The sequence below is a fragment of the Nesoenas mayeri genome (genome assembly GCF_963082525.1).
Source record: "Nesoenas mayeri genome assembly, chromosome: 13".
Taxonomy (NCBI): domain Eukaryota; kingdom Metazoa; phylum Chordata; class Aves; order Columbiformes; family Columbidae; genus Nesoenas; species Nesoenas mayeri.
This window is the reverse complement of record NC_137550.1, coordinates 8,482,533-8,506,853: the sequence shown is the minus strand read 5'-3', so window position 1 is coordinate 8,506,853 and position 24,321 is coordinate 8,482,533. Positions and strand designations below refer to the sequence as shown.

Below are 24,321 nucleotides of genomic sequence, written 5' to 3'. Positions count from 1 at the left end.
ACATAGTTTATGATAAGTAACAAAATCCACTAAAATCTGTGAAAAAGGAGAAGCAAGTAGATGTAATTTATGGGGAGATTTATAAAAAATTCGACATGATGGACTTTTAAACTTGAATCACACTCGACGAAGTTATCACCACATTGCTGCCCTGGCTGCATCATTTGTCCTCCTGCATGGAGAGCAACGATCTGTGCTTTTCCTTCTTTCAACTTTATAGTTATTCTTTCCAATATCTTTGTCTAATGTCAGAGAGAAAGGGACAGATTGTTATGTAACGTGGCAATTACGTTTGTGCTTTTTAATGTAAAACAAACATGATGTTTGCTGACATCAATGGAAAGATTCATTTTAATCTCAGTGGGCCTTATTGCCCACAATATGTACCATCTCTTTTGTGATGTTGGCTCTGAGTTAATACTTAAATCTGATTTTAGCTGGCTCTACAGAGAATTTTTTTATAACCTGTTGGTTTGCTTTGTAGTTTTAATTATCCCTTTTTCTTGACTGTGCAGTTCTTTTCCTGCCTGTTCTCCCTATTTTTTTTTTTTCCACTTCCTTTCTTTTTCACGTTTTCTTGATCTAGGCAATTTCCTACTTTATTTATTTGCCAAATCAAAGTTTGCAGTCAACATAGCAAAGATGCCTGATTTTCCTCTACTCTTTAAATAAAGAGAAAATCTTCCTTTCCATGCAGATGGGATCAGCCTGCTTTACTTAAAAATGAAAAGAGACAATATAGATTTCTCATAATGGATGTTAAATCTCATCTTTAAAATAAAGCACATCCATTTAAATACTTTTCCTTGAATTAATTTATTGCAAAATGACAGGTTTATCAGTTAGTTACAAACTGAACCCAAAAAACAGTAAGAATGCACAGAAACAGAACTGTTAAGCCTCTGTCTTTGTTGCCTGACTCTGACACTGTGTAACTTGGGAATAGTGGTTTAATTTTATTTACTTACATTAAAAAAAACAAAGTTAATGCCCCTTACTTCTTTATAGTTATGACTGTTAACTAATTTAAGCCGTATCTGTAAACAAAAATTATATCGAAAATTGCATAAAGAGCACTAATGGGGCCTAAGTGGCTTGAGGAAATACATATTCCATTTGGCTTTGGTGAGTCAAAATGGTCTCATTCTGTACTACGTCTAATTGCATCTTTTGATATTTTCATGCTAAAAACAATTATAGTCATGAAAATAAAGAATGGAACTACTGCTGGCTAAATTCTTCATAACACCTCAGACTTATCAAACACAAAATTTTACATGGCAAGAAAAGGAACAATGGCATGCAATACCTAGTGTCAAGGTGGAAATAGAATCAGAGAGCAATGGACAAATATTTCCTTTCTTGTATTTTTCCTGTGTATTTATTGGATGCTGTCATGCTATGGGACAGACTGGTCTTTTAATGATATATTTCTGTATTCTATTGTCAACTGCTATACTGTTTGCACCATTAAGTAAACGCCTCCTAAAGGTGCCCTGGGGAGCTATTACAGAGCAGCATGAATAATACAAATTTCATATTTTGCTCTTCTGTCATACATTCTCTCTGCCACAAAGGCACATTTAATACTTCTGGCTACAGTTTTTATAGGATGTCACATTCATTTGGTGTTTTCTAAATATTTCTGAATGCTACAAATGCTTATTTGTGGCCACTGCTATTAAAATTTTAAATTAATTTGACTCACATTTGTTCAAAATTTCATTTCTTGTATCAGTTTCAGTGACTTTTCTGATTACTTTTAGGCAAATAGTCCCTAAAACAAATCTGGAAGGCAAGGGGTTTGGAATTTGATCTGAAGTTGTTTCAAAGAATTATTCTTGAGCGAACAGGGAACAGAAAAGTGTAACAGCTCTGGTTCTCAAATGGTAAATAATAAATGCAGAACTCGCAGTGACCAGTTTTCAACCAATCCAAACTGAAACATACTTACATAAAATTATTTGAAATCATTTAAAACCACAAAAAAGTGCGGAGCAATAGTCTGCTGTTTGCAGACCAATCCAGAAAAGAGAAAAGGCTTAGGTGTTAGTTACAAACTGCTGATTTGAGGTTAAAAGAAAATAATTGGACTTGAAAGAATGTAAAAACTGGTGTTGGGTGCAGCAGAGTTCGTGTCAGTGGTTACTGAGCCTGAAAACACTCTTGCTAATCAGTGGTAGGCACACCGTATGACTTTGAAGAGTCCTACAAGAGGAACACCAGGAAGAATCTGTTCCTAATCATGAGCTAAACTTATATTTAGGTCTCTGTGACATCATAAGAAAAAGATTTTCTGTAATGTCACTCTCTGTGCCTTTTTGTCCTTCCCCCCGGCTCCCTAAGAAGTACCACGAAGGTTTAAAGTTAGTATGAAAATGCTTAAGAATGTAAAAACTAAATCTGTAATATAAACTTTTCTCTTTAGTATTATGCACTGGAACATAAACTTTTCTCTTTAGTGCTATGCGTTATTCTATGTAAGTTAAAGCATTTTTTGCACATTTTTCAGAATAGATCCAGACAAGTAATTATACTCGTATTCCCAAGAAACCTATATTTATGAATTACAGAATTATGATTGTCTCCATTCTGAATGTGCATTATTTTGTTTGTTGTTTGTTTGTTTTTTTTATAATAGGCCTCGATGATTGTCTCCAACAATACATAAAAAATTTTGAAAGAGAGAAGATCAATGGTGAGCAGCTGCTGCACATCACTCACCAGGAGCTGGAGGAGCTGGGAGTCACACGCATTGGCCACCAAGAACTGATCCTGGAAGCGGTTGATCTGCTTTGTGCATTGGTAAGGGATTTCTTGCATCATTCTCCTTAATAATCTGGGTGTATAAATTTCCAAACCCAAACTGAAATAATGTAGACTGCATCCACAATGATATACTTGTACATATGCAGTGGCTTTGCTTCATTAAAGGACAGACGTCCAGAGGCTTCTTTCTGCTGTAAAAATACTGTATATGTAGACATATCTTCATTTTATGATTATACATGATGGTCTTTTATTGTTCCTCCTCTAAGTTTATTGGTCTTATATTCAAATACTGTTGACTAGCACTACTGACATCCATATGGTTCTGTAATTATATGCCATATGCCCTCGTATTTCACTGACATTTGCCACACTCTTCTAACCCAAGTAGACCTGAGTGTTTTAACCATGCCAGCATTCAAAAGGATGCTACTAAGGAGCCAGAAGGTAATGCTAATTAGACTGGAAGATCATTTAAAATGAGCTTTAAGACAAGACTGGAATGATAAAATTGACTTTAGATAAAGTGCAGATGTATGTCAATTTAGAGTGTTTTGATTTGTGTGTGTGTTGGGTTTTTGTGTGTGTGGTGGTTGTGGTTTGGTTTTCTTTGTTTGTTTGGGTTTCTTTAGTAACCCGCAAGCATCTAAATGTGTAAGAATGCTGTTTTCCATGTAACAGGTTATTCATTCCATTAGCCTCCTAAAATAGTCTTTGATGTCAGGAAATTATTTTTTCCTCTCTTATTTAATTCCTACTGACTAATAAAATGTAATATATTAATTCTAATGAAAAAAATAACTTATTGTAGGTGAGCAGGTGAAAGGATATTGAAAATAAAGAAAAGCACAATAGTAAAATGATGAAGGATCCAGTATTTTACTTCTTTGCCAGGTATTCTGCTTTTGCACAAACTCAGTTATCCTGTGGGATTTGGATAAGATAAATTGTCTCCAACAGGGAAAGTGGCACTTAGCAGTATAATAGAAAACAAGTGGGAAAATGCACTTGATCTATGAAAAAACAAACAGTACAAAGTACTTTTTATTATGCATATGCTTCTAGGAAGTACCTATAATTAGAAAACATACTTCATGTAGTTTGCTATCTGTTCTTACAAACTAAATGTTAATATATGTCAAATCCAAGAAATGCTTTTGGCCTTGATGCAGCCAGACGTATGAACTGCTGCGATCCGCACAGCCCAACAAACCGGGGTGATTGGAACCTCAGCACCCCACCATGTTCCATCAGCACAGCGCCGTGTCCTGACACCGGGCAGAAATAGCAGACCTGAGAAGTTTCCTCTGGACAAAGAACGCCCTCTGGTCAGCTATGCCCATTAGGAGGACCCTTGCTGAATTTTTTTATCCTTGTTTTTTCTTTTTCTCACTAAGAAGCTGCAGTTCTTCAGCGCTGCCCTGCTGGTCCGTGGTGCAGCTCTGCTCTCACTGTATCTCATGATTTTCTTTCTTCTTTCAAAGCAGGACGGGGATTTTCCAGCTCCTGGTATCATTTATTTAGCCTCCTGCCTTTCAGCCCTTACCCTTCCTTTCTCACTCTGTCTCTCAAATGCCTGCATGGGTTTTTTTTCTTTCTTTCTTCTTTTTTTTCTTCCCCCCCTGCTTCTAATTTTTTATCTTGGTGCCCTTTCCATGCGGTTTCTGGTGAGCGCAGTCCCTGCTGCCTGCGGCTCTGCTCTTGGGGTTATTCTCTCTTTCTGACATTTCTGCACAACACATTCTTCAGTTCTTGCAGCTTTTATCAAGCAAGGATCACAACTGAAAGTTTTACAAGACTATGTATAGTGTCTATTTTTATTCTATAATAATTTATAAGATTTTTAATCTATGTAACCAAAAAGCATCATGAAGAATTCCTCTTAATTCTTTTAAATAATGTCAGAAAGCGAATGGTAGGAGATCTGATGCTGCCTTTATTAATACCTGAAATACACTTCTAAATATTACCATTTTATTCTTCTTCTGTCCTAAATCTTGAAACATTAATAGATTATTGAACTAAAATCTGACTGCTAGTTGAGTGATTGGTGAAAATTGCGATTTGGAGTTCATCACTCTAGTGGATTTTTAGACTAACTTAAAAAATCATAGGGAAGACTTTATTTAAAAGTAATTTTTAAAAAGAGCGGAGGGGAATCTGTGTTTTGCTTGAGCCCGTGAACAGGAACTAAGAGATAAGAAATTATTTGAATCGGAATGTCTTAAGGAGCATTCTGTCTTACCCCTGATTTCCCGAGTCACATTATAAGCAAACTTAATACAGTTTATGGGTGCTGCGAATGCAGCCCCAGTCAGCAAGATGCTATAATATATTAATGCATTGTGTGTGTTTGTATGTATGGACAGGGTTCATAGAGGACAATGTAAGTATATTTGTAGATTCATATATACATATACTGGGGAAAAAAAAAATCAAAACTTGTTATGAAGCAAATTCAGGGGAAACATCAATTGAAACAATCTGGTCTAAAATTCCGTGGTGTTCCCAGTTCCGTGTTGGCTGAGCACCCACATCCCACCCTGTGCTCTTCCCGTCTGGATCACAGAGCCGCATTCCTCTTGATATCGATAAATGCCAGCACAACTCTGTGCTCTGTGTATTATCCACTCAGTGGCCCATGCCAATGAGCATTGATTTTTATTTTTTATTCCACCCCCCGTCCCGTACATGGGCTTCTTAATAGATTTCTGTTTGGCTATTGGCAGCATCCAAGTGACGTGACCTATTTCTTCCAGGCAGTATTAGCAGGATGTTCTGCTCCATCTTCGCTAGCTGGGTTGTGTAACGCTTCAACAGCAGCATCTCCAGCGTACTGTAGAAATCTCTCAGGTGATCTTAGGCTTGGTGATGCATCATGAATTTGGCTGCATGTTGGTCCTGGGTTTAGCTACAGGAAAGCGATGTGGCTTCGGTAAACCATGAGAAATTGGTCTATCTGAGCTCAAGCTCTTGGGCCACGCTGGAAGTGCCGGTTGCGACGCTGTATTTTCCATCTGTGCTCCCTGAGGCACTGGCCACCAGCCCACTGGTTGTTTTTTGGGGGGTGAGGAGCAGCTGTTTGGGTTACACATCAAAACCCAGTGTCTCTGCTCCTGTCACAGTGAGGCAAACTGTTACACAGCATATCCAGACATGCTGACCCATACTGAGGGTTCTATGTGCCAGGAAAATCAAAATAAAGGAGGCATGTCCTGTGGTTTTAATTCCCTGTCCTAAACCGCATATTACCTAGACTCTCAAATGCAAATTATTAAAGGCAGGGAAGGTTTAGTTGTAGAATCTATCACACATTTGTCCTCAATATGTTTTTGTATCCATTTCTCACAAATAAATGTAAAAAAAAAACCCAACTGATAATGTCTTGATTAAATGATTCAAACCATAATTTTATTTCTCAATAAAATCAGAAGAGATGTTGTTAGTAAGTACAATCACAGATCCTAATTCTTCTTTTGAAAGCTCTGAATTCAGAGCTTTCTTTAAATTCCCATTACGTATGAGAATCTTATAGTAAAAAGATTCTACACGGGAAGAAGCCAACCTGCAGTTGGAAAGAAAGAGGTGGGAAAAAAGTAATCAGGAAAATAAAAGTACTAGATACACCTGTGCATAACAGAAGTGGCAATATGGTGATATAGAATATATGTATTTGACCTTAAAAAGAAAATAATTTAAAATGTTAGAATAATCTGAGTTTTGAAAGGATAAAATTGAAGTCCAAAAGGTGAGAGTATCTTTCATTGTAGGAGGGAGAATACTGGCACTTTCTTGGGATTGCTCTGGGTTGAATTGAAGTGCTATGAAAGGAAAAGTCATAGGTGAGCCATACTTTCAGCTTCAGTTCTTTGCCTATTCTAGAAAGACATTTTTGAGTAGTGTTTTAATTATGAAGAAAATTGGGAATGATGGATATGGGGAAAAAAATTCTGTCAGCAGTCCATTCTTACTAGTGCGGTCAGAAGCTGCTCTGCAATTGTTTATTTGAAGTGACCTAAAAAACATCTATGGACTTAAAAAGTGCAGGCCATTTAGAATTTGGACTGTAAATTTATTAAAGCTGAAATATGAATCTGAGTGTGTATTGGAGGACTAGTTGCACAAAGGCTGACTCTGAAGAAGCAGTAGAGCCTGGGGAAAATAATTCTTTGATAGACAGTAAAATATATTGGAAAGAAGGAGTATTTTGAGGTCAACATGGGTTGCTGTTCAAGCCTATGCAAGTAAATTTAATTTCATTAGGGCAGTATTGGAGTCAGTATGTTGTTGAGACCCGCACAAATTAAAATATAAACAGTCTAGTGGAAAGAAAGACTTTGATAATGACCAGAAGAAAAATGAATGTAAAATGAAAAGCATGTTCAAATATAGATTGTATCTAAAGTAATTAAAAGCACTGTTAATTCATAGGCATTCAGCTAGTGAAATTAGGCACTGTGCTGTGATAGCATTCAAGGAGAAATAAAGATTAGAACATTTCTCTGTCTGCAGTTACTGCAGAATTTAGCAATCCAAGCATGAGAGATTTTCTGCTAGAAGGCAAAATAAAGTCACCTGTGGGTCAACGTGTTTATAACAACTGCAGTGAGTGTCATTTGCTCACGTATTTACTACTTTAAGAAAAAAAACAACAAAACCTGTGTGGGATATAGCTACCAAATATGCGCTTTTTTCCCCCTAACATTTTTCTAACTTTTTCTTAATTAGGCATCTCCTAAACAAAATTGCCACAGTAATAGTAATTTGTTGGTCAGATGGAAAGCAGTTTGCAATAATTCATTTTGCAGTATGCCATGCTGAAAATGAAGCAGCGAGCCTTCCATAGCTGCCTCTGTATTGACACAGTTGTTTCTTATGAATCAAAATTATTCAAGTTTTATTTAAATTAATACTATTTTTAATGGCCATACCTACAGTTATCTCTTTTGAGATCCTTTTCATCTTTCATTCTGCTGATGCACTTGTTGGTTTGTAAATATTGAGAGTATATTGGGAAGTATTTTTTCTTTCTTTACCTGACATGTAATCAAGTTTCATTTTTAACAAATAATTCATTGTGACAGATACTTATTTCCCCCCACATGTCAGAGGTTATTCAAAGGTAATTATTCTAGAATAAAATCTTCATTTTATATACGTATTGCTGCTTAAATAGCTGGAAATAAATCTTTCTTTGCCATGGAATGCCATCTCATGGAGAGATCAGGAGAGATTCCATCTCCTCAGTGTAATGAGGAACCGGGCACATACATTATTTTTGTCTATACAAACATACATGCATCCAGAGAGCTTTATTAATCTCAATTGAAAAAGAATTTCAACTTTTGGTAGTTCAGCATTATTTATTATGCTGTGCCAAACCGCTGAATTAATAGTATAGAATGGGTTGGTTAATTATTTCACATATTAGAGAGGATGTATCATCTTTTGCTTAGTTTAATTAGCTGCTTAATTATTTTTTAGACTTTCAGATAATGCAATTTGGAAAAATAAACTATTCTAAGGACTGTCTGTTTTTTATCTTTTTGAAGTCTGTTGCCAACTTTTGCATTTTCAAAAATCTTTTAGGATCAGAACATTAAGGAAGATAATTAAGTTTGTACAAACGGTTCACAGTAGCCTCAGGTACTTTTGTTCACAGATAATTTACATGTGCTTGTGCATAATTGTTTTGTCTTGTCAGGAAGGTGTATATACCAGAAATAGAATAGGAGTTGGCTGCATTTTACTCAAACTTCAGCTGCCTGCACACCGTCCAAAAGGGAAAGAGTAGGAGCGAGTGGGCTGCAGGTCAGGTGAATTCCAGTAGATCACATCTAATTCTTTTCCACAAGTAAAGCATCCAATCTTTATGGTATTAGGTTATCTATTAATAACTTCAGATCAATTATTTTAGGCTATAAGTATTTCTGTATTCTTCCTACTTAAGGCTGGGTAAGAAAAATTGAGTAAGGTACAAATTTGCTGTATTGACTCCTATTTTAATTCCAGTTTCCTGTAGAGCAAGACAATGTTAACACATTAATGAGAGGAAAGAGGCTCTTGTTTTTCTTGTCTTTTTGACATAGTTGAGAGATTACCTCTTGTCACACAAGAATTGTTTTTCAGAAAATAGGGAGAGACAGGGTCCATTCACAGTGTTAAATCTGCTCCAAAGGCTGTAACTTTCTTCTGAAAATGCATCTATTTCAGTAGCGCTGAGAATGAGGATCCTGACCCATTGCAGGCCAGGCTGGTGAATACACCACTACAGGAACTACCACAGGCTAGTGAAAAATCAATGTACTTATTTCCATTTATAAACTTATGAAATAATCCATTTTTAATAATCCATTACTACCTTCTATGACTGGTTATGTGTCTGGGTAAACTCAGTGGTATTCTGTCAATTAATGTTTTGGTGCCTTTTCATAATATGAGTTCCTGTCACTCACTGGCAGAGAACAGCACACTGCAATATGTGCAAATAAATTGTATCACTACTTATTAGGCCAATGCAGTGGCAGAAATTTATGCAAATGAATAGGTAGGCTAATTATATGGTGTTGAAATACCACATGTGTCCGATGCTATAGACCAGGGCAGGAGGGAAAATACTGGCTGTAATGCAATCCAAATGGTGTTGGTACACAGTATAATTTGTGTATATTCCTCTGGTTTAGGGGATGATAATGGTACATTCATTTCTGACATCATTTGGATTTCTTTTGAGGTTTGGATCTGGAAGACAATGTTTTTGTCTGTAATTTCAGTCCTTCTGGATGTTTGGTTCCTTCAAGGTTGATGATAGTGATCACAATTACTATTGGGTATAAGGAATGGACATTTTTCCTGTGCAGTGGCAGAAGGAAAACCTACGTAATAACACCTGTTTTCACTTCATGGTTGTTTTTGCTGAAACCAGCTGCTGTAACATTGCGTGTTACAGCGTGAAGTGGGTGTTTATTGCTTCTTTTGCTTTGATTTCTTTGTGCTCCTGAGGCATCCTTCATTGCACAGTCGTCTAATTTGCTAAAACCAGTGCACAGCAATAAGCAAGAGGCCACATTCTGGTTTTGATCTCATTCCCCTGCTGCCTTGCACCAATATTCTGAATTGCTCTGTGTCAGCTCTTGTGTCCCATGCCACGGACTAGCCAAGATTTGGACACTTGACCTGCTGCATTGTCTGCAGCAATGTGGAGATATCCCGTGGTCTCCTAAGGATACTTACCTGGCCTTTGTGGACTAATTAGAATTGACATATCCAATTAAGTGGATATGATTTATTACTTTCCCTAGAATTTTGTTGTGAAATGTGTGGAATAGCTGCTAGGGACACATGAGTAAGTTGTGCAGCAGAGGACTCATGTTTTCTTTTTTATTGTTTTATTTCTAGACTAAAGGAATGAAAAAAAAAAAATGCTTGTAATATTTGGGTCCTCATGATAAAATGTGTTGCTAGATTTCTCCATTGCTTTTGAGAACACTAGAGTGTATTTGATTAAAGCTTGCCACAAGAGGAAATCTTGTGAGAAATTCTCATCAAAGCTATGCAAACATCGTCTCTGAGATAAAATAGTGCTTCACACCTTTATTTTTCTATTTCTGCATGATATTTGTGGGCAACTTTGAGCTGAGAATGGATTTGTGCTCTCTCAAATCCTTGAGGAAAGTGGACATTTAATTTTTTGCAAGACTGTAAGTACAGGAATAAGAGCCAAGTGTAGGAGTTGGTGTGATCAGGTGAAACTGTTTAGATCACTCTTTTATTATGTTATAATACCAGTAGTAATGCTGTCATACAAACCCACATGTACTAAACAGCTGTCATAGCCTTTTATTTTAAGAATCCCTGCTTTTATACAGAATGCCATAGGCTACAGAATATATTGTCTTCAGTAAATGTGATTTTCAATAACAGTGTTATGTCATGTGGTGCTTAATACTAAGCAACTGTGTCTTTCTCTTGTGCAGAAGGGGATGTTAATTTGGCAATTTTAGAGCTTTATAGCCGAGTTCATGCAAACATTTAAAACAAAGTACAGTGAAACTCTTATGAAAAGTGACTTAGGTAACTGAATCTTGACAAGAGCATTTGGGTGAATACTCTGGGTTTTGGGAGTTATGGAAATAATACTGATTATGGACAGTGCAAAAACACTGGACAAATTTGTAAATCTAGTTGGACAAGTTGTTCTGGGATTGGTCTGTGGACTACCCTTAAGGTTTTGTTAGTTGTTGATAGGTGCGTTAAATTTTGGAACTGATTAAAACTTTTCTGTGGCTGAAAATATCTGTGGTTCTGGGCAGCTCTGACAATCTAATTCATTGTTCATTTGCTCTTTATTGGCTGACATGAAACATAATTACTGGTTGTTGATGCAAATCCACATTAATTTACTGTGCTCAGACGTCTGCGTGTGCACTGACTTGTAAAAACAACTCATGTCAGTGGCTTAGATGGTCTTTATCCTTCTTGTTTGAATTCTTCATGCACAAGAAGGGAGGAAAGCGAGAGGTAGCAAAAAGCAGCTGTTTAAATCCTGGGAACTTTTTAGTTCTATCTGGCGTTGTCTTGTGTGTTCTACACACTTAGAGCATTGCAGATATAGGCTTCATGTTAAATAGTTCTTACTGCTGACTTCAAATCACTGTGACAATAAACATGTCTGGAAATTGTTGGCCTGCTCTCATCACGCAGTTTTGAAAAGTTAGCGCTCTGTTCAGTAAAGTGTAAAAATACAGACTTCCAAAGTATGCTGTGATTTCATAAAAATGCCACTAAAACCCATGCTTTTGTACAAGAGTTAAACTCAGTAATGTTAAGTTCTGAATTCTGGAGCGCTCAGTGGTATCTCTCCTGTTCTGATCTTTCGCTGCAAACACAGCAATGATGCATTAAGCAGGGTGTATTGAAGGAAAACATACTGTTTTTCTATAATCATGACTTGCAGTACAGGGGACTTGCCCTTTCCATCAAACACTAGCATGTGGTTTTGGTGTATTGCTACCTAACATTTAATTGTATACTATTGCATTAAACATTTAAATATATAATTTAAATCCATTAGCTAGCTGCAATGGATGGCTTAGCGTGCTTTATTAAAAGTCATTACCAAAGCTGTGTGAAGTCTCATAATATCTGGGAGTGAGAAACATCCAAATGGGAATAATTCTAAAAGCAGGTGATGTTTTTGTGATTGTGTTGCCTTTGTCTGCACCATCTCACCCCATAGCACCTGTGGCAACATTTGGCAGTTTTACGCAGTCGCAACTAAACTTGACAGAACAGTAAATCCATGAGGATCCTGGGGTGGTGAGGAGGTCACCAGTGGGGTGGAGTCTAAACCAGTGATTTTTTGGGAGAAAATCCAGAAGATCCGTGGGGGGAGGCATCGGCACATGGGTGATGACAGGTCTGTGCCTCTCCACACCCAGAACACATGGGCACTGGTGGACGGTTCCTTGGCTGAATCCCACTAATTGATCCAGATCTGGTTAATTACATTAAATAGTAGCGGGAAGGTGTATCAGATTAAGGGGGTACAGGATTCTATTTTTGGAACAAAAAGGAAGATTAATGCAGACCGTTGCAGAAAGATATTAACTTTCTCCATTATATATAAAAAATATCATTCCATTAACATAATATTCAAATTTCTTTAAAATAACTCAAAAGCTCAGTGATATACAGATATTTTACTGGTTTGTTCATGTGTTCAAAGTCTAAAACATCAAAGAAATTGTTGTCTCTATAATGATTCACATAAAATACATTGGTAATTCTTAGTCTTTTAATGAAAAATAGTTGCACTGCTACTTATTTGGTAGTTTAAATAATTAAGTATAAACAATATTATGAATATTTAAAATTAGCTTTGAATTTTTTTCTGCGGCTGTAGATATTTCACTGGAAATTATTACATTTATTGCTTATGTGTTTCATTTGCAAAATGATCTTTCCCTTGCAGAAAGCAATAGCTAATTTTTTCTTTAGCGATTACTGATTTGAAATCTGGTATAATTTTAACACGGAACCACCAATTCTGCCAGAACTGAAGCTAAATGTCTGATCTAAGGGAACTGGTCAGTGTCAATGTTTTATTTCCAAAAGAAAAGCCTATCATTTATTCTCTGAACTTTTAATAATTCACCATCATTTAAAGTTCTAATTTTGTCCTATGTACTGAATCTCTTACCCTCTAATCTTGGATTTCTACCTTATAGTTAATTTTAAAAGGTAATTTAAAAATGAAAATATTAGAATTCCTATGATTGGATGGTTGGGTTTTTTTACACAAAACTATGATTATTATGAAATAAATAACAAAATTTAATTGGTTGCGAGGTTTTAGTAACAAATAATACAGGTTTGATGTTGGACAGTGTGCTACATGTGTGCAACCTCATTAACTTTTGCTGAGCAGCACGTGAATGAAGATCAGAGAGTACTGGCAAGGTACAGTATAGGCTTGAGATGTTTTGTCCATGACATAAAGCTGGTGGAGTTTCTCTGGAATGGAAAAAGGAAATTTTGAGAAGAATTTGGGTGTAATTTAGGTGCTTCTAAGAGGGACGTGACGTTTGGGTAGTCGTGGCGCACGCTGGGAACCATCAGTTGCAGCCAGGTGAGCACTAATGTGGCCAATACTTGGTAGCAATTTTTAAAAGTCACCAGCCCGTGGTCTAATACATTTTTGGAGGTAATATCTCCTAGGTCATCCTTTGATCTTGTTTATTTATCACAGTATCCCCAATCAGCATATCCTGCATCGCTTGTTTTGTACACATATGGAAGAGGTCAAGCCATCGCAGATGTCTGGCTTACACAGGGTTTTTTAATTGAAGCCATATGCAGATCAGTCCTTACTTCGTACTAGAGGGAAAGTAATTGGAAACCATTTATCTTGTGACGTGAAAAGAAGCCACAAAGTACCCGAACTGCCTTATTCCTCTCTGCTCTGGCTTTTGTGCTTATCAGAAAAGTGACGCTGCCACAGCTTTATCATCCTAGGGGCGTTTTTTCTGAGGGTTGCCATTGAAGCTGTTAAACATGCACAGATGTCAGCTTGACAAAGGACAAACGGTGCACGGATGGTGCGGTACGTTCACCGTTTTATGTCAGTGTGCTTGCAAGAAGGTTTCATTATTTCATGCTGATGTAATATTAAGGTTTTGCTCAAAAAAGTACGAGAAAACATTAAATACATTTTGAAAGGGAGAAGACTTTTAAAATGCAAATTCACTTCCAGGGAGTTTAGATCTAAACTTGCTGTGAAGATGGAGTTGAGCAGAAGCTGTGAATTTAGAAGTACAGCGGGAGAGGAGTTACGAACAGCTCAGGGTGATGCTCCTGGAGTTCAAAGCTGTAAAACATTCTCTTCCAGATAAAGTATTATTGTAAGCACAGGTTAGGATCAGGCTCTGCTGGTTCTGGAACTGAGGGTTGATTGCTTCCACAGAAATACATCTCCTTATGGTTCAGGGGTAGAAATGTCCACACTACATTTTACAGCTGAAATGAGACGTAAAATCTCCTTTCAGAGGGAATCTGTGCTTTTCAAAATTGCTGTTCTTAAAACTTTTGTGAGAACGAGTGTTAACTAAACAAATAGCTGTTTCAATGCTTTCGATGATTCCAAGCAAAAAGTAGAATAAATAAACCAGCTGATCCCTGATATGTCTTTAGACAGTTTCAATATAACAACTATCTTCCACATCTGGAGCACATATTTTGATCTAGAAAATACACAAGTTTGTTTTGACTGGATATTGCTTAATAAAATCTTTAAACTAGCATTCTGTAGTCCCTGCTATGCACCTCCAGTTTTAGTTACAGTTTTAAATAGATATATTTTTGTTTGATAAATGAGATAGATAGCAAGGTATACTTATTTAGACTATTTAAAAACAGAAAAAAAAAATCAAGTACTTGCTGAATGACTGATCTAAAGCTGTGAAGAGGAACATACAAAAGCCTTAGAAGTTATAAAATAAATAAATGAGGAAAAAAATGAAGAAAACAGAAAATGTATATGGAAAAAATGAAATTAAGATATTCAGAATGTGGCCAGCAGACTCAGAGTGAGAGTGGCATGGTCTTTGAAAATATATTTGGATGTATCACAAAGTGCACATTCTGTATGTTGAAAAAAGACCAGTGGCCCAAGTCATCTGGGACCAGATGTTGTGTCGTAATATTTTTATTTGCATAAAAGTACCTTCCATTATACTTGACACTGTTATGGCAACAAGCAGTCTACATAACTGAATAGCAGATTTCATGTTTTTACACACCTTAAGCAAAAAATACATTGATGACGTGTCGTGATGTGCTGGATCATATTGTGTGACCCCATTGTATGATGATATGATTTAAAAATGCATTTTAAGAAAATATATACTTCTCACACTGATTAGCCTGACAGAGGTACTGGCGTATTTGATTTGTTTAATGTTGTAGGACATTTTTGAATGCCTGTGCTGTGTATAATTAAATTTTCTCATACAACTTTGTATTTTAGATACTTGTACCATAGTAAGATTTTCTCATCCTTGTACATAGCAAACATTAAGATGTTCCAGCTTATTCAAGCTTACCCAATTAGAGAGAATATTTGGATATTACAGGATTTAAATCCCATTGACTTCCTTGGGATCAAGCAGGCCAAGGTGATTTTATGTAGCATATTCAGAGACCTGTAGCGAGAGCTACAGCAGAAAAGCTACTTAAAAAATGTTTAGGTGGGCGATAAGAACACTGGTTAATTCTTGATCATCCTAACAATTTCTTCATAGAAACCAGTCTCCTGTGCAGTTTTAGCCTGGCATCTGTTGGGTCAAGTCTTGTCATAATGAGTGACCCTTTAGAGAAGCCTGAACAAGCAAATCTGCATCCAGTGTCTGTGTCTGCTCTTGATCATCTTTCTTCCACGGTCATTTCAAGGCCCAGACCAGCAACATATTTTCCATGTTTTCCAAGGAGACACTTGCATGAATATATCCTCATCTTCTGCTTTTCTCTAACTCTGTTCCTCTTACCAGGTGTCCAGTCATTTGACTCTCAACACTCAAACATAATTAAAAAAAAAATATCTAAATACCATATTCTGCTTTGATAGCTGGACTGATGGTCTTTTTGAGTCTGATTTTTAAAGGAATGACTATCATCTCCTAGTTCTTATCTGAAATCAGAAACACGTGGCTTTTTCAATAAAATTGCTTTTCAAGGCACCTTAATGATGCTTGATTACATTTATACATATCAATTACAATGGAAATGCTAAAGCTTCTTCTGCAAGTTAAAAATATAATGCAAATGACGAGTTTTAAAATAAGGTTAAAATATTTAATCTTAGCACTATCTACTTAATGCGTCTATTTACAAGATAATAGGAAGGTCGATCTTAGAAACACTGTGACAAGTTCCAAATTAGAGACTCGGGAGACAAGAAAGAATTGTGACACAATTTCCTCTGAAAGGTAGAATAATTACAATGGAGGGGAGCACAGAGGGAGGAAAGCTGTGCGTAGAAAAGTACTGAGGTGTTTCAGATAATGTACTCTAATTTGTTTTATGATCTTGCACATTTGCATACTATTAACATAGTTATTAATAAATTCCATGCTTTTATTTTTATGAAATTTCATTGTGTTCTGTGCACATAGAATAGATTATAATACTGCAGTTAGACTGTCATAATAAACTGATAGGCAAATGCTATTAAAGATATTGAGAAGGGTTGTTTTTTTTATTATTGTATAGTGTTGCTAATTTCCTGATTCAGAATGAGAAGAGTTTTTAAAGAAAAAGCCAAAACAAATTTGAACAATGTTGTACTTGAACTGCAGTCCCCAGCCATTAAGATGGAATGCATTTTCTTAATACATTTTGTAATTTGCAGAACAACAGTGGCTAGGATTTTATGTATTTTTACAATATATATATTTTTTTCTCTTCTCTAATGCACAGCAAAACAAGTTTATTTAGTAAACCAGGCTTCTTTTGCAATTTTGGAAATTGGATCCTGGTAAATATCAAAATAGGTATAATTTTGTGTGTTAAGATATTTCGGTGTGCAGTACAGCGTCTCCTTGCTGTACAGTAGCTGGAATGGCTATTTTAATAGTAATTGCGCTAGACATTTACTGCAGACAGGTGAGTTAAACTGTACAGAAGTGGGGTCTGTGGTCAGACATCCTGAGAATTAGGTCGTGTTTGTGATTATGATCGTTACCCAATTAAAACACTACTGTGCCATGACAAGGCTGACACTAAACCCAACATGGAGTTTCCTTAATGAAACTTAGTGCTTCTTGGATTTATTTTAACTGTTCACTGAGTGTTGCCAAATTTTGCATTTTATTTTAATCATTGTGCTTTTTCTAGCATTCAGGAAATGTGTTCAGTTTTAGGTTCTAATCTCTAGACCTGAACTTTTGTACTGAGTCATATGGTCACTAATGGGTTTTTTAGATGGTTTTGGATGGGGCACTTTTCAGGCATCATGTGCAACTGCTTTTAAGTTAAGACTGGAGGTGGGTTTGATGGATAGGCTTATGTGATGGTGAAGGAACTGGCTGGATGGTCACATCTGAAGTTACAGTCAGTGTCTTGATGTCCAAGTGGAAATCAGTGGTGGGTTTAAGGGTCTGTACTGGACCAGTACTGATAATAATAATGACATAGACAATGGGATCGAGTGCCAAAGGTGTAACTGTTAGCAGACTGCAAGCCAAGTTTTGTTTTGTTTTCCTGTCTACACACCACTCAAGCAGAAATTTCACACTACTAAATATAATGCATTAATTACAAGGTATAATTTATTCCTTACTTCAGCTGAATTTGTCACCTCTGCTCACATAGAATACCAAGCTATGTCTTTTAGCACTCTATCTGAAATCTGTAATAAATACTCAAAGTTGGTCATATTCTATGGAACTGAGGTTTAATATGTAATTTTAATTTAGTATTTTAAATGTTGCAGCAAAATTTGTTTTCTTGTCAAGATAATTTCAAAAGAAGGACCTTTGTGATTTACATGAAAAATTTATTTTACCTCCTTGAGAAATAGCTATTCACATAAAGGCTATTTAGCTTGTAAATTCTTTTTAAAGAGGAAAACATGACACACCTGACTGAAACAATGCCTTACATACTTTGTCTTCATGCTATTTTAATATCTTCAGTGTTAAAGTGTCATAAATATAACACTACAAAATTTTAATACATCTACCAGATGAAGTCTAAGAACTGTGTACAGAGGCAAGTATTTTAGAATTAGGTTTCTATCGTGTTTTCTGTTAGCCTCTTAAAAAATACCTTCAGAGAGGAAACTTTTTAAAGCTGTGTTTCGATGGTTCTCATTCCATTGAGGTGTCAGAACTATTTATGCTAAAATCATAGTGTGTGATTAATTTTGGATCGTTGCTTCTATCAAACACACAGTGTTGCTTGTTTTTATCCCTGAAGTGCCGAACAAACGTACACTATCACCAGCCCTGCAGTTTCCACTGCGAAGCCGTGGCCTTTGCAGGAGAATGGGTGCAGCGATGCAGACAGCAGGGAGATGTGGGATCCCATCTGCCACGTCGTGTTTTCCCAAAGCGGGTTACAAAAGCCTGGAGCTGCTTTGGGGAATTTTCTGTCTCGGGAGCCCCGGGCAGACGGGTGGGGAGAGACCTCGTGCAGTGTGGGGTGCAGGTCCCTGGGGGTGACGGGGCTGGTGGGGACAAGCGGGCAGCCTGGAAGGGACCAGAACAGCTTTCCCAGCAGAGGGGCAGCTGAGCATCCCCCAAAGCTGCAGCACATGTCACAAGTCTGTGATAACTATAAGTCAATTTATGTGTAATCTGAGAATGACTCAAAAACCAGCCTGTAGTGGGGAAGATGTGCCTGAAGATTGAGCTTTCAAATTAATTTCCTGATCCTGCTCGCTGTACAATGGTGCTGGGACTTGGGAAGGTGGCACAGGAGCAGCTTTCTGTGGCACTTCACAAATCTATCAGATCGAAGCAATGGGGAAGCTGGAGCCCAGAGGAGTGGTGGTGGGTGCCCAGAGCCCATGGAGGGCTGGAGGGGAGCGGGGTAGGTTTGGGTGCTGGGACATGGTGGTACCTGAGGGGACAAAGGCATGTTTGCTCTGGGGCTCATTTGGTCTCCTAAACCATTGTCTGAAACAGAGACTGCAGCTGTGGCAGAGCTGGAACAAACTGGTACATTGTGGGCATTCTCCATGCATGTGTAGGGAAAAGGGACCTGGGGGTCCTGGGGACAGCAGGATGACCATGAGCCAGCACTGTGCTCTTGTGGCCAGGAAGGCCAATGGTACCTGGGGTGGATTAGAAGGGGGGTGGTCAGTAGGTCAGAGAGGTTCTCCTGCCCATCTACTCTGCCCTGGTGAGACCACACCTGGAATATTGTGTCCAGTTCTGGGCCCCTCAGTTCCAGCAGGACAGGGAACTGCTGGAGACGGTCCAGTGCAGGGCAACAAAGATGCTGAAGGGAGTGGAGCATCTCTCGTGTGAGGAAAGGCTGAGGGAGCTGGGTCTCTTTAGCTTGGAGAAGAGGACACTGAGGGGTGACCTCATTAATGTTTACAGATATATAAAGGGTAAGTGTCAGGAGGATGGAGCCAGGCTCTTCTCGGTGACAACCAATGTGTTGGACAAGGGGTAATGGGTGCAAACTGAAACACAGGAGGTTCCACTTAAACATGAGAAGAAACTTCTTCATGGCAAGGGTGGCAGAGCCTGGCCCAGGCTGCCCAGGGAGGTTGTGGAGTCTCCTTCTGTGCAGACATTCCAACCCGCCTGGACACCTTCCTGTGTAACCTCATCTGGGTGTTCCTGCTCCATGGGGGGATTGCACTGGATGAGCTTTCCAGGTCCCTTCCAACCCCTGACATCCTGGGATTCTGTGAAACCTAAAAATGGGAGCATAGCATGATGTTTAGATTGTGGTATTTTAAAAACCTTAATGTAGTGGATTTCATGCAAGATGCCTGAATTTCAGGCAGGGTCTTTTCTGTTCATCTCCTTGTTCAGTCCTACTGCTCTGCACTTTTATTTCTCTGGAAATTGTAATGTTTTCAAAATATCACCTGCAGAAAAAGCTGTGCATGCATCCGTGTGTTTATACATATTTATACATACATTACACTGACTAATTACATGAATGCCAACATTAAGAAAACTACTATAATTAAAAATAAATCTGGTTTTAGGGTAAGTTATAGTAATTACTTATGCAATACGAACTATTTAGCTAAAATTATATCCTGTGTCAAACAAACTGCAATGAGCATACATTTTTCTCTTTCTGTACTCCACATTATAGCAAGACAATTTCATAATATTAGTATCTTTAAGTATATAACTCTGGTGGGTGTTTTTCCACAAAAGAAATAAACTTTTCTTATATTGCAGAAATTTCTTGTTCAGCTTGTGATCTGCAGGTATTAGTGTTTGCAAAAAAATGATTGGGACTTTTTTTTCCATTGTACTTGTTATTTCTTCCCTTACTGTGCACTACAATAATTTGGCCAATTTTTATGTTAGTAGCTAAAATTTTCACAGATAGTAGTTTTATTAGCATAAAAAACTAATTTGTGATGTTATTGCATACAAGCAATGAGATATGAAAACACCCTAAGCCACAGCTGAAGATTTTTTTTCATTCCAGTTCTTTGAATATGTAAAAAACACAGGTATTATATTATCAGATGGATAAAAAATGTACTTAATTTTCCCACTGTCTTTTAAAAATGGAAGTTCAGAGCAAAATGTCTGCACGAAACCAGCAGAGTTTTAGCTGGGATTGTGATACAGACACAGAGCTGGAGGGTTCATTGTCACAGTGTATTTAGCTATTTCTGCATCTTGGATTTATGATATAAAGAGGAATGAGTATCTGTTTGGATGCAGACTTCCTATTTTCCGATTTCCAATATGCATTTTTAACTACGTGGAATATTCATAATGGGTCTCTTGCATCATGTCTTCCACTCTGCAGCAGTAAAAACAACAGTCTTTTTCAGGTTGTTAAAAAAATGGTATTCTCTCCTGTCTTCTGACTTCTAGTGCTTCTGACAACAGCCACCTGCTTTTTCTGTGCTTCAAAAAAATGAAGCTCAGCTGCCAAAGGCCTGGGGGTCACCTGTCCTGTCTCTTCCCTCTTGTCACCCCACAATAACCCTGATCTGCTGGAACATGGGAACAAGCATCTGAAACCGAACAGCGGAGGGGAGCCAGAGGATGGCACGAATCCTCGCTGACGGCTGGCAAATCAGAGAGTTAGAGAGTGAAACTATGAAAACTAAAACCTACGTTTTACATACAGCAAACAGACTTATCCTGAAGCCTAAGTCGGTTGTACACCTCACTAATAAGTGTCACTTTGAGCACAGCTTCACCTTGATGCTATTGCTGGTGATATCCTCTATAATAAGTTTTTCTGTCTCTGATCTCACATTTGGGTTGAATTTCTGCCTCTTGAATTCCTTCTTTCCAACTCCTGTCGTTGCATTGGGCATCAGGAATTGCTGAGCTCTGACCTAAAATATACGACTGAATCAGTCTGTGGCTGAACAAATCAGATATTCTGTATGTAACTCTTTTTCTGTGAAGATGTTCATGCTATCATATGTTACACCCAGTGGATATACAGAATTTCTCTCTGTTTGAATGGGGCTTTTATGTGAAGAAGCTTAAGTAAACATTTCATAATTTACCAGTCACATCTTCCTGTGTTGAAGATTTACTGTTACTTTGGCCCTTTCTTCCAGCAATTACCCTTTCTGCAATGTACCTATCAGGCCTGTTTTACTGAAATGGAGAGTAGTTTGCTTTAGTCTGCTTTCTGTTCTTGTTAAGCGGTTTCACGATCCAGATTTTGTGATAATTTGATGAATTATGTGGCTAGATGAACAGCATTTGGTGTTGCTTTAACAGTCAATATTAATTCTCTAAACCCCTATGTCCATTTCCACCAACAGAGTAATTTGGTAAAAATGACTATGCAGCAACTTTAAGCATCATGAAAGAAAAGCAGGGAAGGGCACAAACCTTCCTGAGTGTTTTTTTTTCCTACTGTTAGTATGTGGGAAATAATCCTGCATATGCAGATACGTGTTGCCTGGACCTGGATGATGTGTAACCTCATCTGGGTGTTCCTGCTCCAGTGGGGGGATTGGGCTGGATGAGTTCACGGTCCCTTCCAACCCCTGACATTCTGGGATTCTGTGAGTGTGCAAAATCAAACACTTTCTGAGGGGAAGCCCAGCAGGTCACTGGCTGGGAAAGGCATCCAGTAAATCCACTTACTGTCATCCTGGCAGGAGCAGACATTGAGAGCAAAGTAGAGCAGTGTAGGGAATTCCTTCAGTGCTCTTATTAAAGAACGATTAGCCACAAAATATTATGTGAATTTGAGTGAATTATTTAATGTATTTGAGCTGAGATATCTTTGTGCTTGTTACCTGGGTCTAAGTGGGGAACTGGTGTAGTGATAAAAGGACAGAGACATGGCTGAAGGAATGTGGATAAAGGGAAAAGGGACTTGTGTGTTGAAAACTTAGATTCAAACACACCCCTCCCTCAGAATTAGCAGAACAGAAGAAAATCCATAACTGCCCTGTCCTTTTGTCAGCCAATGCTATTCTGAATATTTAACCTCACAGTTTGTTCACGTAGCTGACAACACGGTGTTTCACTTAATTGTGTATCTTCTTTCTCCGCAGAATTATGGTTTGGAGACTGAAAACCTGAGAACTCTTTCTCACAAGCTGAATGCCTCAGCCAAAAATCTTCAGAACTTCATAACGGGTAGAAGGAGGAGTGGCCATTACGATGGCAGGGCCTCCAGACGACTGCCAAATGATTTTCTTACCTCTGTAGTTGACCTGATTGGTGCTGCCAAGAACCTACTAGCCTGGCTGGACAGGTGATTTACTATTCTTTTATCCTTTATGGATGAGAATAATTCTTTGGGTTGTTTTTGTTCTTTCTTTTTCTCTTCTGTTCTTTTATTCTAATATTAAAATGGCTGTTCTGGAATTCTAGCTCTAAATTTTGTTTTGAAAATTTCTCAAATACTGCAGGCAAAATGTAGTACCCTTTTTGTCAGGAGGGTGTTGAAGTTTTCTCTAGTTATGTTTTCAGGTTGTTTTCAGTCTGATAGAATTTTATGTGAAATAGACACTTTTGTGCTGTTCCAAGTTGACATCTCACTGCCACAAGTGGTAACATTGGTAATTTCAGAAAGAAAGGTAAGGATGTCAAGACTGTGGAGTTTGAACTGTAGTTCAGCAATCAAAAGGACATGAAAAGCTGGAGTTGAGCAAATCAGTTCAGCAGCTTCAGAATAAATTATAGTACTTGTTTAGTCTGAAAATTAAATTTTTTCATTTGCTTTTTTATCAAGAGAAGGATTGATGTATTAATTACAGTTGTGTTGGTGAATGCTCAACAATCAACCACTTTGTTTTTCATTTCTAAGTTGAGAATTTGATTAAAAGTATCTATCTGAATAAATGCAGCTAAAACTTTGACTGTGGCAAGACAGAAACCAAAACATAAAATAGCATCAGGTCTGTTTCTCTATCTTTGGAGTTCTAGCAATAGATAGCTTTATCTTGGATCTGAATGCTCTCGACCATATAAATGGCACATTAGAAATCACAGTGAGAGTGAATCACCCTCCTTTGCAGGATTTGTATAATCCTGGTGACATCTTCCTAACCCAATGCCAGCAGTCATCTTCTCTCAGGCTATGACCTTGTCAGTTCTCATAAATTCGATTGGGGTCAGATTCAGCTAGAATTTGGAAAGTCTGAAGAAAATCCAAGTGGGCAGGAAGCTGTTAGTGACTGAGCAAGTGTTCCTTTGCTCTCTGAAGGTGTTAACTGCTGCTGAAGAGGGATGTCCTACTAGAAATGCTGTCTTTTTAATGAGTTGTACAAAGGAAATCTGGACAATTATTTGGAAGCTCCTATTTCCACTTTCCACAAGAACGATAACTTCTGATGTTCTGGCCAAAATCCAGTTTACATCTTTCCTGCAGACGTTGTTTCTTGTTTCAAAGGCATATTATACAAGAGCTGCCTGCCTTGCTGCTGGAGTTTGTCATGATTAGGTGTTTCTCATTTCTGTGTGTAGAACTGTTCTCTGTATCACACATATCTGCTTATACTGTAAACAGGAGTTTTAATCCTAAATCCTGTAAAAACTCATCTGTCCTTTGCCACAGGTCCCCATTTGTCAGCGTGACGGAATACTCGCTGCTGAAAAACAACATCGTTCAACTGTGCCTGGAACTAACAACCATTGTGCAACAGGTAGGACTGGTCGTCTTCCCCTCTGAGTCCTCTTCATGCTGTTGCTTAAAAATTGCAGTAGTAAAAGTGTTGCTAAGCTTTTACTTCACTGGAAAGATTGTTTTAGCATTACCTCTCTGTTCCTTGCTTATTTTCTTTCTCTGGGAGTGATGGGAAGATTTTTGGACTTTGGTTATCCTTATATGCCTGGAGAGATCGAAGGACAGTGTGAAGTT

The 24,321-nt window shown here is 37.7% G+C and overlaps 1 protein-coding gene across 1 annotated transcript in view; it reads left to right on the top strand.

Moving 5' to 3' along the window:
* The window catches only part of LOC308045506 (connector enhancer of kinase suppressor of ras 2-like), a gene marked incomplete at both ends in the record, with an annotated part of 166,383 nt that overhangs the window by 57,529 nt on the left and 84,533 nt on the right, over positions 1–24,321 (top strand). Inside the window, 3 exons of the mRNA XM_080352812.1 lie at positions 2,642–2,805; positions 22,511–22,713; positions 24,019–24,106. Coding sequence (XP_080208938.1) covers positions 2,642–2,805; positions 22,511–22,713; positions 24,019–24,106 — 455 coding nt within the window. The remainder of the gene's footprint in view (positions 1–2,641; positions 2,806–22,510; positions 22,714–24,018; positions 24,107–24,321) is intronic.